Genomic DNA, 17,941 nt, shown 5'->3' with positions numbered 1-17,941 from the left:
TACATATTCATCTTTATGAAAACAAAACAAAAGCAACAAAATGATATGTACAGTTTCTTTTCTGGGCAAAAACGTTGAAAAACATGAACTGATTGGATACCGACTCCATGATGAGATAGCTGCCGTTTTTTTTCTGCCAACGAAGCTTCTACGACTTCAACAAACACCAGGCAGACAGACAGAGCCTTTATTCTATACAGTTATAGATACATAGATATTTGTATATACACATATACACCTTTAGCTTCATATAAAAACACGAGGAACCAAAAATAATGCTGAGTCAAATAAATACTGTAAACCTGTGCTGGCAGGAAGGGCACAAAAGGTCTGTGCATGATAACATGAACAAAAGACTTTGATAGAAAATATGTGAAACGTGTGTGTATGTAGCATTCACATTGAAGAGAAAAAAAAGAAAAGAAAAAAAAAAAAATACCGAGCTACATAGAACAGTAGCTTCAACGAGACTGATGGATCTAAAATGAAGGAGTGTGTCCATGCCGAAACATCTGTTCGTTTACTGCTGTCCAATAAAAAATGAGTAATAGAGGATCAGACTCTGTCCAATTATGATGGTATCCAATGCAAAACAGCAAGTTGGGTATTTTTCTTCATGTTTACATTCATGTTTAAAAAAAAAAAAAAAAAAATATCTAGAAAAAAAAATCTATGGAGGGGAGAGAAAAAAAAAAAAAAAAAACACCTGCTGGGGCTTTTCTACACCACAAGACAAACCATTTCTCCCAGTTTAACTCATTTCCACATTAGAGATGGATTTATACTCAACACCACCATCAGATCTTTTGAGCTTCTTTCCACGCTTTATAGAACTGGATAAAGTTCTTTCCGTCTTGTCCTTGATGTGTGGAAGACTTTGTATCCGAGTAACCGTGTTACTTTATCCTGGGACATTTCTACCAACTGCCTCTGTAAGCAGGAAACTACTGTAACCGGTTTCCACGAAGTCCTCGGTCACCCTTAAACACTTTCTACCAGACATGGCAGTGTAACCCGACAACACGTTTTACCTTAAAACTACTGGGTCAGTGAGCTTTGCCTGAAAGAAAAAAAGGGACTGATATCACCAGGTGAACCCCGTTTGCTGCACACCAACACAACTCAAAAATGTGTAGGTTTTTTTTTTTTGGGTGGGGGGAAAAAAAAAGAAAAAAAAAAAAACCTAAGGCTGGTAGAGACTAATGTCACCGGCTAATGTCGCGATTGGCCTCCCAAGGCTTTCCTGATGTCTGCTCGCTAGCAATGATGGGATTCTGGAAGAACTGATGCCTAAGTGCTTGGGACAAAGTGATGCGCTTCGGTGGCTCGTACTCCAGCATGGCCTCGATCAGGTCAAACAGCTGGTGATGCTCCTCAGCCTCAGACAGGATGTACCGCTGAACAACACGGACAGAACAGAAATCAGTGAGACAAAAACAAACCAAAAAAAAAAGATAAGTGGCCAGATTTTCCGGACTTATCTAGATCAATAACGAGAACATGCATGAAAATACTGATCAGTATTAGTGTGCAACGCCTGCTGAAAACTTATTGGCTGAACAGTCACAAAGACTTTTAAGGATTTAAAGGTCTCGTTACAGACAGGCGAAACAACACAGCACACCAATCAATCAACCTTTTGGTTTGTCAAAAACAGCTATTTTTGACATCTCTTATCCATGGCCACACCACGAGCTTTGCAGAAATCTATAGACCTTTGCATTGAACATGTAATTCAAGTTTTATTCGAATCCACATTGATGAATACGAATGTGGACAAATTCATATTTAACATTGTAGGTCATTTGCCTGGGTACGATTTGTTATTTGAGAGAATCGGAATCATAAAAATTTAAATTAAAATCTAGCAAAAAAACTTGGACCCCAAATAATAATAATAATAATGAGAACAGCATTAACAAGAATAAACGCAGTCTCTCACTCGTAAGGGCTTGCAGTTCTCTCGGACATATCTTCCTGCTGAGGAGTTTTCGTCCCAGTCAAGACGTCCACGGTAAAAGTACTTCTGTTTTCTGTTGAGATGAGAATTCCAGGTCACGTTAAATCCGTTTCTATTGTCATTTCAACCACAAAAATAACAGTTTGTACACTCACTCATGGAGCATGTGCGAAATCAACTAATAACATGTTTTGCATAAATGATCAATGATTTACCTCGTTTTGCGAATCATCCTGGAAGGGACAGGACCCAATATTCTCTCCATCATGGCCAAGTGCTCTCTGTTATCGTGAGTCTGGAAAAGAAGAGGTGTTACAGAAAACCGACTTGTTGCAGCAATTTAAAGGACTAATGAAAAGATTACATTGTTATACAGTGCTGTGTAAAAAGTATTTGCCTCCTTGTTTTTTTTTTTTTTTTTTATTTGCACGTCACACCAGGGTTTCTGCAGGTTTGTATGACTTTTTGAGACCTTTGAGAAAAAAAATCTGCAAATACTTTCACAGCACTGAATAATGATTGAAAAAAGTAGAAAAACCAGTTGCACACCTGAAAGAGTGTGAAGCCAAGGTAATACTCGAAGAGGATGCAGCCAATACTCCACACATCACAAGGCTGATTCCATCCCATCTCTGCAAATACACACATTCGCATATACATCAATAACACACCTCATGACTATACATAAAAATAATGCATGCATGACCTTGTATTCAAAGAGCATTTTAAACCAAACTATGAATAGAAGAAAATAAATAAACAAATACAATATCAAGGATGCCTGGGACAATTAATGACAGTATTGGGAATCGCCATTCTATCACCATACTGAACAATGCAATTCCCAGGCAGAATACCCTGCACAAACAGCTTTAGGATTGTGTTTTGTAACACACTTTCCTATTAACATATTGGTACCAAATTCAAACCTTACACTTACTAAACATCTTTTCCTTCTCTTTCACTGCTCACATGACTGCTTTCTTTCACAACGTAAATGAGATTTAATTTAAGAAAGTGAAACCCGTACTTCAAAAATGATCTACTGTTGTTTACCACAGAGGACACATACGAGTAGCTTTTACAAGCTTTGAGTAATAAAATATAATGAGCTGCTAATAATTAGCTATGTTAATAGATTATGTTGGGAAAAAAATGTACATAATGGATGGTTTTTCCAGGTTGCGTCGGTTGCTGGAGCGGCTAAAAAGGTCTGCTGTCATTATACAGTACGAGAGCGACCTCTAGAGGCAAATCACTGACACAACGTGCTATTTTGACAGGCTAGACTGCACGCTGCATGGAGAGCGCCTTTTAAAAGCAGATCGGTTTTCGTCAAGTATGATCTCGGCATCAGTAAAATCTAGTTTACCCTTGTCCTGAATATGCATTAATTTACATACATTTTAAAACTCAGTTGAAATCGAACCAAAAGAAACTCAACAAGTTGTCACATTTTGATCTGCTTTGTGCAATTACACAAAAGAACATTTTTCAATCAAACAATCACAAACAAACTAGAGTAAAACATGCTGACCATTCAAAGCAGTTCCTAGAAGCACAGAGCCACCTAGTGGTAATTGGTTTATGTCACTGAATCAGGGGTCCCAAACTTTATTTAGAAAAAGAAAGGGGGGGGGGAGCGTGGGTTCGTTACAAATTACCATAATAATCACATCTGCAAGCACAGAAGCAAACTGTCCGTATTTTGAAATGCACCGGGAATCACGTGTGAACGCATTTACATTAATAGCACATGGGCAACTTTACATCTTTTAACTATTTTATGTCCAACTGATGGAATAAAAAGGAAAACAATGTTTCCTCTCTCAGATTTCATAGTATTTCTTATAAATGTTCGGAGCTGTTTTGCGTTCCGGTCCATCTCTAATTTTTGGATTTTGACACCAAACACGACAACAGCAGTAACATTTTGAGAGAAACTGAGCTTGAGACTTGAATACAAGAACTTACCGAGAATCACCTCAGGTGCGCGGTAGTGCCTGGTGGAGACAATTGTACTGTGGTGCTCATGGTCGAATGTAGCACTGCCAAAATCGACTACTCTTACTGCAGTGCTCTTCACCATCCGCTCGTCTCTCTTCTAAACCAAAAAACACGACACAATCATATGAATGTAGCATTATAACGATCCAGATATATATTTTATTTTATGAGGAGGCACACGCTCACCTTTTCTACGTTGTACGTTATGCTGAAATCCGAGTTGACAAACAGAATATTCTCAGGTTTTAAATCTGTGTGTGTCAGCTTGTTGTCATGCAGAACTGTAGAGAAGATAAAAAAAATAATAAATGCCAATGCTTTTTACAAACTCCATTCATAGATTTAGGATTTGGTTTTATTGCCGTACTCACACTTAACAGCGAGGCAGAGCTGGTAGGCCATGTGTCGGACCTGACTGATGGAATAAGGCAGGTAATTGTTCTCCTTCAGGAAGTCAAAGGTGCTGACTGCTAACAGCTCAAAGCTGAGACACATGTGGCCGTGGTAATCAAACCAGTCGAACATCCGTACACACAGACTGCAAGACAGGACAACATTTTTTTTTTTTTTTTTTGTAGGCCAGGCAGGAGGTAAAATAACCAGAGTGTCTCCCAACTGGTGTCATTAATTCTCTAATTAAACTAAATTATGTTAGTACACTATATTGCCAAACGTTTGCAGACACCTGGTCATAAGTATGTTATGGGATATAACATCACCACATTGTTTCTTTTTGGTATTTAGAACAATTTCAATTGCTTTCATATTAAATACAGATATTATTCTATAATAATTATTCAGATAAACATTACAAAAAATATATATATATTTTTCCCCTGGGTCCATCTTACAATACAGTCTCCTTACTGTTTGCTTTCAGGGTCTCGCTCTTTGATCCTCTCCAGTACATTGATCTCCAGTCGTGCAGCCTCCTTGTACTTCTCAACGTTTTTGATGATTTTCAGAGCTACATGGGCTCCACCTCTTAAATAATAATAACAAAAAAAGTAAAATGTTAAAAGGAAATCTCACAACCAACTAAAACATATAATTCATTCAGCTGTGCCTGTAAAAGTAAGAGGTTTACTTTTTGCTGTGTGTATAAAAAACAATATACTATTTTTTTCTCAATCAAAAATACAATTCATAGTCTAAAAAGAAAAAGAACCAAATCTGGAGGTAACTGAATAAAGCAAATTGCACTAATATATATATATATATATATATATATATATATATATATATATATATATATATATATATATATATATATATATACACAGGAGTGCAGAATTATTAGGCAAATGAGTATTTTGACCACATCATCCTCGTTATGCATGTTGTCTTACTCCAAGCTGTATAGGCTGGAAAGCCTACTACCAATTAAGCATATTAGGTGATGTGCATCTCTGTAATGAGAAGGGTGTGGTCTAATGACATCAACACTCTATATCAGGTGTGCATAATTATTAGGCAACTTCCTTTCCTTTGGCAAAATGGGTCAAAAGAAGGACTTGACAGGCTCAGAAAAGTCAAAAATAGTGAGATATATTGCAGAGGATGCAGCAGTCTTAAAATAGCCAAGCTTCTGAGCGTGATCATCGAACAATCAAGCGTTTCATTCAAAATAGTCGACAGGGTCGCAAGAAGCGTGTGGAAAAACCAAGGCGCAAAATAACTGCCCGTGAACTGAGAAAAGTCAAGCGTGCAGCTGCCAAGATGCCACTTGCCACCAGTTTGGCCATATTTCAGAGCTGCAACATCACTGGGTGCCCAAAAGCACAAGGTGTGCAATACTCAGAGACATGGCCAAGGTAAGAAAGGCAGAAAGTCGACCACCACTGAACAAGACACACAAGCTGAAACGTCAAGACTGGGCCAAGAAATATCTCAAGACTGATTTTTCTAAGGTTTTATGGACTGATGAAATGAGAGTGAGTCTTGATGGGCCAGATGGATGGGCCCGTGGCTGGATTGGTAAAGGGCAGAGAGCTCCAGTCCGACTCAGGCGCCAGCAAGGTGGAGGTGGAGTACTGGTTTGGGCTGGTATCATCAAAGATGAGCTTGTGGGGCCTTTTCGGGTTGAGGATGGAGTCAAGCTGAACTCCCAGTCCTACTGCCAGTTTCTGGAAGACACCTTCTTCAAGCAGTGGTACAGGAAGAAGTCTGCATCCTTCAAGAAAAACATGATTTTCATGCAGGACAATGCTCCATCACACACGTCCAAGTACTCCACAGCGTGGCTGGCAAGAAAGGGTATAAAAGAAGAAAATCTAATGATATGGCCTCCTTGTTCACCTGATCTGAACCCCATTGAGAACCTGTGGTCCATCATCAAATGTGCGATTTACAAGGAGGAAAACAGTACACCTCTCTGAACAGTGTCTGGGAGGCTGTGGTTGCTGCTGCACGCAATGTTGATGGTGAACAGATCAAAACACTGACAGAATCCATGGATGGCAGGCTTTTGAGTGTCCTTGCAAAGAAAGGTGGCTATATTGGTCACTGATTTGTTTTGTTTGGTTTTGAATGTCAGAAATGTATATTTGTGAATGTTGAGATGTTATATTGGTTTCACTGGTAAAAATAAATAATTGAAATGGGTATGAATTTGTTTTTTGTTAAGTTGCCTAATAATTATGCACAGTAATAGTCACCTGCACACACAGATATCCCCTAAAATAGCTAAAACTAAAACTACTTCCAAAAATATTCAGCTTTGATATTAATGAGTTTTTGTGTTCATTGAGAACATGGTTGTTGTTCAAATTAATCCTCAAATAAAATTAATCCTCAAAAATACAACTTGCCTAATAATTCTGCACTCCTGTATATATATATATACACACACACACACGTGGCAACTTGACCTACGAGTGCATTAATGTACGAGTTTTCCGAGGAGGAGTGGTCACTCGTTCAATTTTTGCGCACGCACGCACGCGCACGCACGCACGCACGCGCACGCACGCACGCACGCACGCACGCACGCACGCACGCACCTCTGCTCAGCCAGATTTATTGTAAATGTCACACACCAACATAATGACAGAAATTGACTCCTACAGTTCTAAGACCACAGGACAGTCATTTTCAACAATGAACACTGTACTGTCTCACACACAAACTCTTAGTTTAACCAAGTCCACAAACAAAAATATAATAATTTACAATAGCGTTTTTCTTTTACTATGCATGTTACTTAGTGGGACTTTTGGCATTTCTTGCCTTGAACAATCCCCTTCAAATCTGCCTCGTATTCCGTTGTTGCCACTCGAAGCAAGTCTTTCACATGGGTGTCAGTCAGAACAGATCGATGCTTTGATTTCACATGTTTCAGGGTAGAAAACAAGGACTTTGTGTTTTTTTGTATGTGCGTGTTCACTTCGCTTGAGTTCAATACGGTATTTTCGTCAAATGCGCATGTGCGTGAGATGAATATACCGCAGGGGTGGGCAATTAATTTTTTACAAGGGGCCACATGAGAAACCTGAATTGTGTCAGAGGGCCACACCAACGATAATATTTTAGGGATGCACCGAAATGAAAATTCAATTCAAAAGGCAATGAAATCCATAATTTTTTGTGTTATGCCTTTTGCCTCGGCACCATCACTGGAAAACTTTCCTGCCTTTTCAAAAACGTCCTCTACAGACAGAGTGCGCATGCTCGGATTGACTATTTTCTGCGTCGCATTCTTCTCATATTTAGAATGGCAATCGGGATGTTTGGATTTCAGGTGATAAATTAAACCCGACTTGGAGAAACTCTTTGCAGATACACCCCCTCTTGAAATTTCAGCATTGCATGTTTTGCAAATCGCTATCCGCACACCGCAGACATGTTGCTCTTATCCAGATAACCGTGTGCTGCTGCGCTTTTTTATTGTGTCAATACAATTGTGTTTCGTCTGATATACCGCAAAGTTTCCCAGTAGGGGCATGCTCATTTAAGTCAAGCGTGCAGCTGCCAAGATGCCACTTGCCACCAGTTTGGCCATATTTCAGAGCTGCAACATCACTGGGTGCCCAAAAGCACAAGGTGTGCAATACTCAGAGACATGGCCAAGGTAAGAAAGGCAGAAAGTCGACCACCACTGAACAAGACACACAAGCTGAAACGTCAAGACTGGGCCAAGAAATATCTCAAGACTGATTTTCTAAGGTTTTATGGACTGATGAAATGAGAGTGAGTCTTGATGGGCCAGATGGATGGGCCCGTGGCTGGATTGGTAAAGGGCAGAGAGCTCCAGTCCGACTCAGGCGCCAGCAAGGTGGAGGTGGAGTACTGGTTTGGGCTGGTATCATCAAAGATGAGCTTGTGGGGCCTTTTCGGGTTGAGGATGGAGTCAAGCTGAACTCCCAGTCCTACTGCCAGTTTCTGGAAGACACCTTCTTCAAGCAGTGGTACAGGAAGAAGTCTGCATCCTTCAAGAAAAACATGATTTTCATGCAGGACAATGCTCCATCACACACGTCCAAGTACTCCACAGCGTGGCTGGCAAGAAAGGGTATAAAAGAAGAAAATCTAATGATATGGCCTCCTTGTTCACCTGATCTGAACCCCATTGAGAACCTGTGGTCCATCATCAAATGTGCGATTTACAAGGAGGAAAACAGTACACCTCTCTGAACAGTGTCTGGGAGGCTGTGGTTGCTGCTGCACGCAATGTTGATGGTGAACAGATCAAAACACTGACAGAATCCATGGATGGCAGGCTTTTGAGTGTCCTTGCAAAGAAAGGTGGCTATATTGGTCACTGATTTGTTTTGTTTGGTTTTGAATGTCAGAAATGTATATTTGTGAATGTTGAGATGTTATATTGGTTTCACTGGTAAAAATAAATAATTGAAATGGGTATGAATTTGTTTTTTGTTAAGTTGCCTAATAATTATGCACAGTAATAGTCACCTGCACACACAGATATCCCCCTAAAATAGCTAAAACTAAAAACTACTTCCAAAAATATTCAGCTTTGATATTAATGAGTTTTTTGTGTTCATTGAGAACATGGTTGTTGTTCAAATTAAATCCTCAAATAAAATTAATCCTCAAAAATACAACTTGCCTAATAATTCTGCACTCCCTGTATATATATATATATATACACACACACACACACACGTGGCAACTTGACCTACGAGTGCATTAATGTACGAGTTTTCCGAGGGAGGAGTGGTCACTCGTTCAATTTTTTTGCGCACGCACGCACGCACGCACGCACGCACGCACGCACGCACGCACGCACGCACGCACGCACCTCTGCTCAGCCAGATTTATTGTAAATGTCACACACCATCATAATGACAGAAATTGACTCCTACAGTTCTAAGACCACAGGACAGTCATTTTCAACAATGAACACTGTACTGTCTCACACACAAAAACTCTTAGTTTAACCAAGTCCACAAACAAAAATATAATAATTTACAATAGCGTTTTTCTTTTACTATGCATGTTACTTAGTGGGACTTTTGGCATTTCTTGCCTTGAACAATCCCCTTCAAATCTGCCTCGTATTCCGTTGTTGCCACTCGAAGCAAGTCTTTCACATGGGTGTCAGTCAGAACAGATCGATGCTTTGATTTCACATGTTTCAGGGTAGAAAACAAGGACTTTGTGTTTTTTTGTATGTGCGTGTTCACTTCGCTTGAGTTCAATACGGTATTTTCGTCAAATGCGCATGTGCGTGAGATGAATATAACGCAGGGGTGGGCAATTAATTTTTTAACAAGGGGCCACATGAGAAACCTGAATTGTGTCAGAGGGCCACACCAACGATAATATTTTAGGGATGCACCGAAATGAAAATTCAATTCAAAAGGCAATGAAATCCATAATTTTTTGTGTTATGCCTTTTGCCTCGGCACCATCACTGGAAAACTTTCCTGCCTTTTCAAAAACGTCCTCTACAGACAGAGTGCGCATGCTCGGATTGACTATTTTCTGCGTCGCATTCTTCTCATATTTAGAATGGCAATCGGGATGTTTGGATTTCAGGTGATAAATTAAACCCGACTTGGAGAAACTCTTTGCAGATACACCCCCTCTTGAAATTTCAGCATTGCATGTTTTGCAAATCGCTATCCGCACACCGCAGACATGTTGCTCTTATCCAGATAACCGTGTGCTGCTGCGCTTTTTTATTGTGTCAATACAATTGTGTTTCGTCTGATATACCGCAAAGTTTCCCAGTAGGGGCATGCTCATTTAAGTCTGTGTGTGTGTGTGTGTATATATATGCAAGAGAGAGAGCGAGGGAGCGCTAGAACTGAAGAAATTTACAAATTTACCTCCGATGATCAATGCATTCCATCACACGTCCAAACGTGCCCTCCCCTAAAGTGCCGACAATTTCATCTGAGAGTGAGATAAAGGAGGGGGAGGAGAGATTTAAAAAAAAAAAAGACAAAAAAAGGGAAGAAAACAATATTAACAAAAACGGTAGAACCAAAATAACCAAATAGGCAGGCGATAAATGCCCTAGCATCACTCAACCCGACTAGTCACTACAAATTATGCTAAAATGCTCAACCGATTCGCACACCGTCCGTCCGACAAGGTAAGCAAACAAGTAAAAGTATTCAACCCTGAAAATAGTGTAAAAACTACTGGAGTGAAACATCATTCTGCGAAATCGCTGAATTTGCTGGGAAATGGATTAAAAACAATAAACAGGGAGCTGCTCAATCCCACCCCAAACTAAATTAATAACTAAATGGTCTAATTGAGACTAATGCATAGGTAGCAAAACTTAAACCTAATAATATGTTCTAGGAAAAATAAACAGGACCCCGAGTCGCTACATATAGACATTAAAATCAAGAAAATCTAAAGGACAAGGATATAAAAAAGCTGTAAAGCTTTCTAAACATCCCTGTATTGCAGCTGGTTCACGGCTAAAAAATAAATAAAAATACCAATACGTACGAGTATAATGAAAAAGCGTAACATTTCTATCGTGCTGTATAACATTCTGGTCTGTTCTAACGATCAACGCCAACAACACCATGACCTCTTGCCCTCGCATGTGAGTGTGTATGCTCTGTGCTCCTACTGATAGGGAGAAAGGTTACGATATAAGAGTAGAGGAGTAGTAGTGGCAGTTTGTACATCTCTCTTGCAGGACGTCGCCACTCCGACAGATCAGGTGACCCTCCTCGTCGTCCCTCACACATAGCGGCCGCGTCCCGCTGGCACTCCGCTGCTTTTCGGCCCCCCCGGCCAGGGTCACGAGTCACCACACGACCGCCAAAGCAGGAGGGGCGTGGGCCGAGAGGGGAGGGTAGAAGGGGCAGCCGTAGCCACGGCGATGATGAGGAGCAGTGGTGGTGGTGTACGTAGGTGATCATGGGGTGGTTCGTATGACACCACGTGAGAAGATATATAACGATAGGGATATAGTGCAAGGGAACAAGTCAAAGATCACATTTTGTCCCTTTTGCTTGCTTTCTACATGTTCTCCCCTCCCCTCAACCTTCTGTCTAGTGTCTCTGACAAAAATAAAACCTGCATCATAAACATTTTTTGTATAGAAGAGCAACACATAAGCATCACATTACACAAGTTGATACCAAACGGGAAAAAAAATAAAAATAAGGCAATCAATGGAGGAAAACAATCTACACAGATCTACTTTTAATTAAATAATCTCTCTTTTTACTTTTTCTAAAGCGATAAAAGAAAGAAAAGAAAGAAATAAAGAGGTCGTATGTATACAAAAACAACGGTATATTAAAACGAATCATTTTATATAATTGTTATATGATGACTGCAAGATAACTTTTAAGATCTAAGAAAAATGGGCAGGTTTTATTTTTTTTTTTAAATATATACTAACAAATCAAAAGGGGATTAAAAAAAAACAAAACAAACAAACAAACCAAAAAAAAAAAAAAAAAAAAAAAAAAAAAAGAGTTCATACTTACCCAGTCCTGGAGCTGTCGAGAAGAAAATGTTAATGAGCAAAAAAGAGAGAGAAAGGGAGAGAGGGAAAGAGAGCAAGAGAGAGAGAGAAAGAGAGAGAGCGAGAGAGAGAGGCCTGGGCTGGGAAGTACTCACCGAGGAGGATGGGCTATAGGACCTGGTTCTACGCCGCCTTCGTTTGTGCTTACGCCTGCTGCTTTTGTGGCGCTGGTGTGTGCGGCGGTAGTCGTAACTGGTCGAAGGGTCGCGTGAGTGGTAGCCATCCGGGGACAGTCGCTCACGTTCACGGTCTCGTTCGTGCTCCTGCCGCCGATAGCCTTCGCCGTAGCGCCTGTCGAACGGCCGCCGGTCTATAGAACGATTGTCGTAACTGGAAACAAAAAAAAGGTGTACAGACAAATTTTTATTCAAAAAGAAAAAGAAAACTGGCCAGTGATATACAGACTTTTTATAAATTTTCAAGATCAAATTATTTTTAAGAAGTACTTTTTCTTCATTGAAGAGCAATATTAAAAATACAAGAGAAAACAAGACCCGTCTTTAAAAACTAACAAGTCGTTTGTTTCCTTTTAAGAAAAATTAACAGGTCTATTGATAAAATTTAAATGTGCGAAAACTAAACCCTTTTAGCGCATTTAATTGCAATATTACATCAAAATGCAAATAAGTAAATAAAAAGTCATTAAAAGTCTTAAATAAAAATCAATTCCTCAATGACAAACAAAAATAAAGAAATTTTAAAAAAGCTAAACACAATGAACAGTGTTTTCTTTCATGTTTTAGTTTGAACTTTGGAAACCTTCTGTTGTATTCTTTGGTCTGAATTGGTCAAAGCAGTCCAGAGTTAAGCGGGTGGTGCGTCCGTAATAATGGTCCGTAAGGAAACACAGTGCTCTGTGTGTAGTTAAATGGACTAAATGAAGCACCGAGGGAAATAATTTGCCTCAATGCATTTTTGTATTCGACTTACTCAAACCCTATTTGGTATTATTCCAATTTACATTTACACCATTGATCAGACATCAAATACTAGCAGTTATCACTTAGACTTACAGTTATTTCAATTATACAGCTGAGAAATTAAGGGTTAAGAGCCATCCTTCAGGCCCCTACAATGGCAGCATTGTGGTGCTGGGATTTGAACTCATGACCTTCCGATCAGGAGTCCAACATCTTACGCACTGAGCTAACCCCTTCCACAACTTACTACATCGGGGGGGGGGAAGCGTTTGTGCGCTTTCAAAGCGAACGCTCAGAAGACAAATATAGAATACTTTTGTTCTGAATAAACTTATGCCAAGTTAAACAGCGTTATCACGGCTATTTGTTAACACAATAATATTAATATTCAATATAGAACAATTAAAACTTTCCCAGGTAATCACAATCATAGATTTTTCTTGTTTACCTCCTGGATCGTGCATAGGTTCCATCCTGCCTGTGTCCACGTCCCCTTCTTTCTCGGTCGCTGAGCGAGGAAAAGGATCGTGAGCGCCGGTGTCGAGGCTTTCTCCCGCGATCTCGGTCACGCTCGCGATAGCGGTCCTGATAGCTGCTGCGGCTGGCCCGCTCCGACGACGGATACCGCCGAGAATGGGGCATCTGATCGCAAACACAGATATTTTAAAGGATTTAAATTATGAAAGAAATGAACCTTATAATATGCATATTAAAAGAGGCAACAGCCCCCCCTTTCCCTTTTTGTTGTTTGAGTAACCTGAAAGGTATATTAAACATAAGGTTTAAACCAAAACCGCAGCAAAAGTGTCCGACTTGGCTGAGAAAAGTCAGTCTGGTCCTTAAAGTATGGTCGTGTTCCTGTCAGTCAATCAGACACGATGGGCCATAATACAACCTGAGCATGGAGCTTCCAAAAATAACCACCATTTAAATATATCCAAGGAGCATCCAAGATGGCGCCGATGAGCTCGTTTGCAGTCACGACTTCAATAAACTTTGATTTATGAACAACAGCACCGAACTGTTTGAGAACCAATGGATAAAAACATGACTAATCTTCCCTAAAAAAAAAAAAAAAAAAAAAGAGAGGTCGCCCGAGTTTTGGGCAGTTTTTAATGATTCTGCATTGGCCGATTGTGCTACAAAATTAGGCCGATTATTAGGCAGGTGCATCTGACGCATAACTCTCCCATACCAGTAGGTGGCAGCAGTCCATATTCAGCATCCAAACAGGGAAACAGGAAGTGCTAAAAACAAGCAGCGTTTCCACCTGCCGTGATCATTTCTAACGGATTCGTGTAGCTTCAATCGTGCCTTTTAAGTTGCCAAGACGTGAGCAAGAATAAGTGAAAGTATGTTCCTTGTTTAATAAACATTTAATTTAAGCAATTTTATGTGTCACGTGTTAATATTTAAGAATTAGATTTTATGCTGAAAATCGACCAAATTGACATCATATATCGGCTGCCCTGATTTCTAAACATTCGACATCAGCCAGAGAAAAAACAATATCGGTCGACCTGTAGAAAAAAAACTTCATATGTGTTTCTGAGAACATTCTGTACACAGGGTTAAAAAGGTAGCGCAGCAGACACAGTATTAATATGTGAATTTTATGCATTGCATTTGAATTTTTCGAGACAAAAAGCAAAAAAATAAAAATAAAAAATTACATTTCGCCTGTACTTTTCACATTTAACGCACAAACCAAAAGAGCTATTTTAATGTTTGTGATTCTATCCAAATGTAATTCAACTGTGATATTTGGCAGGTATTAAAAAACATTTTACATACAAAAGAAATATATTTTATAATCCTTAAAACTGATCACGAGCCTGGGTAAAAAGCACGGACGGCCTACATTGTGACTAAGTAATGCACCTGATCAACAAAAACAAAAAAGTATTGGCAAATACTTAATGGAAAACATTCCAACACCAGGGTAAGAAATTTTTTTATATACCATAATTTCCGGACTATAAAGCGCACCCATATATAAGACACTGAATTTGACAAAGATTTTTATTTTAAACATAAATAAGCCGCACCTGTCTATAAGCCGTCTACACTGAAACTAATGACCTTTACACAGGCTTTAACAACAGTGTCTGTTACACGGTGTAACTGGTGAAATATGTTGTGGCTCCTTTAAGAGCAGAGCGGCATTTTGGGAACAGCCTGCCACCGCATTTTTCCGCTATTACTGCATGTGTGCAAGACCGAGGAATATGTCCTTATTATTTTCTGATGCTCATTTCTAAGTTTCTTTGACTAACCCGTAACGCTGTTGCCAAGAAAAATAAAAAAGCACGAGTTTTGGAAACCTGTCTGTACTTATATGATTTCTGTTGCAACTGGAGTTAGCGAGCTCTCCCTTCACCCAGACTCAACGCGTTACAACGGCTTGTATCTAAACAGTAGCCGACCAAGAAAGTCATTGTTCACTGTCTTCCTCCTTCCTTTCACAACTATTTCTCTCGAGAGTTTATCTTTTGGCATCGTCATGCGTTTAAAAATCAGCATCAGTGAAGTGAATTAATGAAGAAACCATGACTTTCAGCTTTGGGTTTTTGTTTTTTACATTGCAGTTGTTGATGTGCAGCAAGAAATCTACCTTTAAAAAAAAATACTTATATATACACTTATATACACACACACATACACACACACACACACACACACACACACACACACGGAAACATAGATACTTAGTGCCCTTTGGGTGTTATCTCATGCATGCAGTGTTCAGTCTGTTTAAATCAGACTCTGGTGTGTGGGGTTTTTTGTTGTTTGTTTGTTCTTGGTGTGGATCGGATTGCCTCAGCTCTTGGTGTTTATTGTGGATCAGTGTCAGAACGCTGCAATAGCACTTTGAACGCGCAGATGAAAACAGGTGGTTGGAGAAGCCTTCCACAATACTCCCAATTATTTTGCTCAATAGGATTCAGGTCATTCGGCTTCAGAATTTCACATGTTGGATTATGTGTTTCCCTTAATAAACCCGCAGCTCCCCAGTACCAACAGCACTCATGCAGCCCCGGACCATGATGCTACCACCACCATGCTTAACTGTAGGCAAATTACTTTTTTGGTGCGCCTCACCAGAGCATCTCCACACATGCTGGACACCATCTGAGCCAAACAAGTTTATCTTTAACTCATCAGACCGCAGGATATGGTTCCAGGATCCGACTTGCTGCAGTGTATGGCGTCTGTTTTAAGACCTTCCCCTTCTGCAACATCTAAAGCAACACTGCAGCACTCATACATCTGTTTTTTGAAGCAGCTTCTGCACATGACGCACAGCACGAGGACTCAACTTCTTTGTTTGACCCTTGCGAGGTCGGTTCTGAGTGAAATCCTCTTGGAAAATTTCTGTATGACCCTGGTCACTGTACTGTAACACAGTTTCAGGGTGTTTACCGATCTTCTTATAGCCTTCTTTGTGAATAGCAACAATTCAGAAATCCTCAGAGAGTCTTTACCATGGGGTGTCATGTTGAACATCCAGTGGTCAATATGAGAGAAATGTACTCAAAGCACCAAATTTTAACTTCTCTTATACAAGATACACATATTTGAACAATCCTGATGAAAACATCAACATGATGAATAGGCTTTGCACGTTTACACATGGTGGTACTCACTTCTGATGCCATTTATTCTGACAATAACGCTGAATGTTAGACAGTAAATCTGTACTGCTACACAAGCTGCACATTAACTACTCTAAAATATATCCGTTTCATTTCTTTAGTATTGTCCTTCAGATGATACTAAACAGGTTGCTGAAATTTGAGGGGTGCACTTACTTTTTGTAAGATACTGTGTGTCAAGATTTCTTTATCTTTCTCTGTATGCATGTAGATATAGATATAGATATAGATATATATATATATATATATATATATATATATATATATATATATATATGTGTGTGTGTGTGGGGTTTTATTAATGACTATTTATGGTACATTTATGTATGTATATATATTTACACACACACTCTCTCTCTCTCTCTCTCTCTCTCTCTCACACACACACACACACACACACACACACACCCCCCTGATGTGCTTCTTCAGGCCTTCCTACTCTAAACAGCTCCAACTCGAACCTGAACTAGCCGACTTGCTAACATTAACATGCCCCGTGCTACAAACTTTTATCAGTTTTTTTCACATAAATTTGCATATATTAAACATTATTAACTCACTAATGCCTCACCCGTCACAGTGCTCGAGAGGTTTTCTGTGAGGTGTCACTATAATACAGATATGTTCAGTTAGCTGCAGTGTGCTATAGTGGTGTTAGCTTAGCTGTTAGCCTGTGTAGATACATATTTAATCTCCAATCGAGCCGCCATCTTGAGGAGGGTTTAGCATGAGGAGGCTGTTAGCTTAGCCGAGCTGGGAGCCAAAAACCCTGTCATGCATCTCAAAGGTTTTAAAGTGAGACTAAAACTTGCTTTGTTACCGTTTTAGCAGCGAGGCCTGTGCGCTTATCCCAAAGAAAATCCGTGTTGGCGCTCAAGCGGAAGGTTTCTCGCTCGGCTGAATTTTGGACGACTAGCAAAACTGAAGCGGCGAGTCCACCTCCTTCTTCAGCAACACCAACACTCAGGAGGCTGTGTCCCAAATCCAGACTCAGAAGAATGCGCCCTACTGGCTAGTTAGTGCAATTACATAGGAAGTACGATCTCCTCATTCCCCTCCCCCCTTCTACTTCTTTTCTTCTTCTCTTCTTTTCTTCTTCTTTTTCTTCTTTTTTTACTTTTCTTCTTTTCTTCTTTTCTACTTCTTTTCTTCCTCTTTTCTTCTTCTTCTTTTCTTCTATTTCTTCTTCTTCTTCTAATTTTTGTTTCCCACTTTTCTTCTACTTTTTTCCTTTTTTTCCTTCTTTTATTTTTCCTTATTTTCTTTCTTCTTCTTATTTTACTTATTCTTCCTTTTCTATTTCTTCTTCCTTTTCTTCTTCTACTTCTTTCTCTTCTTCTTTTCTTCTATTTCTTCCCCTTTTCTTTTCTTCTTCTCCTTCTTTTCTTCTTCTTTTCTTCCTGTTCCTTTTCTCTTCTTTTCTTCTTCTTCT

The 17,941-nt window shown here is 39.6% G+C and overlaps 1 protein-coding gene across 2 annotated transcripts; it reads right to left on the bottom strand.

Moving 5' to 3' along the window:
- Window positions 1-173: 173 nt before the first annotated feature.
- clk2a (CDC-like kinase 2a) lies at window positions 174-17,493 on the bottom strand. Of its 2 annotated transcripts, XM_046844231.1 has the most exons (13): window positions 17,330-17,493; window positions 13,302-13,495; window positions 12,029-12,263; window positions 11,081-11,171; window positions 10,261-10,327; window positions 4,835-4,951; window positions 4,339-4,505; window positions 4,154-4,248; window positions 3,935-4,064; window positions 2,510-2,592; window positions 2,176-2,255; window positions 1,943-2,033; window positions 174-1,397 (listed from the first exon to the last, which is right to left on the bottom strand). In XM_046844231.1, the coding sequence occupies exons 2-13, from the start codon at window positions 13,493-13,495 to the stop codon at window positions 1,206-1,208; spliced, it is 1,542 nt and encodes a 513-aa protein (XP_046700187.1). In that variant the 5' UTR covers window positions 17,330-17,493; the 3' UTR covers window positions 174-1,205. The 2 variants fall into 2 exon arrangements, with proteins under 2 accessions (XP_046700187.1, XP_046700188.1); XM_046844232.1 differs by lacking the exons at window positions 11,081-11,171; window positions 13,302-13,495; window positions 17,330-17,493 and having other exon boundaries at window positions 12,029-12,159.
- Window positions 17,494-17,941: the final 448 nt, after the last annotated feature.

This window comes from Silurus meridionalis, chromosome 29 (assembly GCF_014805685.1).
Source record: "Silurus meridionalis isolate SWU-2019-XX chromosome 29, ASM1480568v1, whole genome shotgun sequence".
Lineage (NCBI taxonomy): Eukaryota > Metazoa > Chordata > Actinopteri > Siluriformes > Siluridae > Silurus > Silurus meridionalis.
The sequence above is the reverse complement of the archived record's forward strand: the minus strand, read 5'-3'. Positions and strand labels throughout refer to the sequence as shown.

What these genes read in the sequence shown, in the direction of transcription:
- clk2a (XM_046844231.1), bottom strand. Translation starts at nt 13,495, where the DNA reads ATGCCCCATTCTCGGCGGTATCCGTCGTCGGAGCGGGCCAGCCGCAGC. An exon ending in CGACGTCCTGCAAGAGAGAT is followed by an intron (nt 10,328 to 11,080) that starts GTACAAACTGCC and finishes TCTCACTCTCAG; the next exon opens with ATGAAATTGTCGGCACTTTA. An exon ending in TTGGCTTCACACTCTTTCAG is followed by an intron (nt 2,256 to 2,509) that starts GTGTGCAACTGG and finishes CTTCTTTTCCAG; the next exon opens with ACTCACGATAACAGAGAGCA.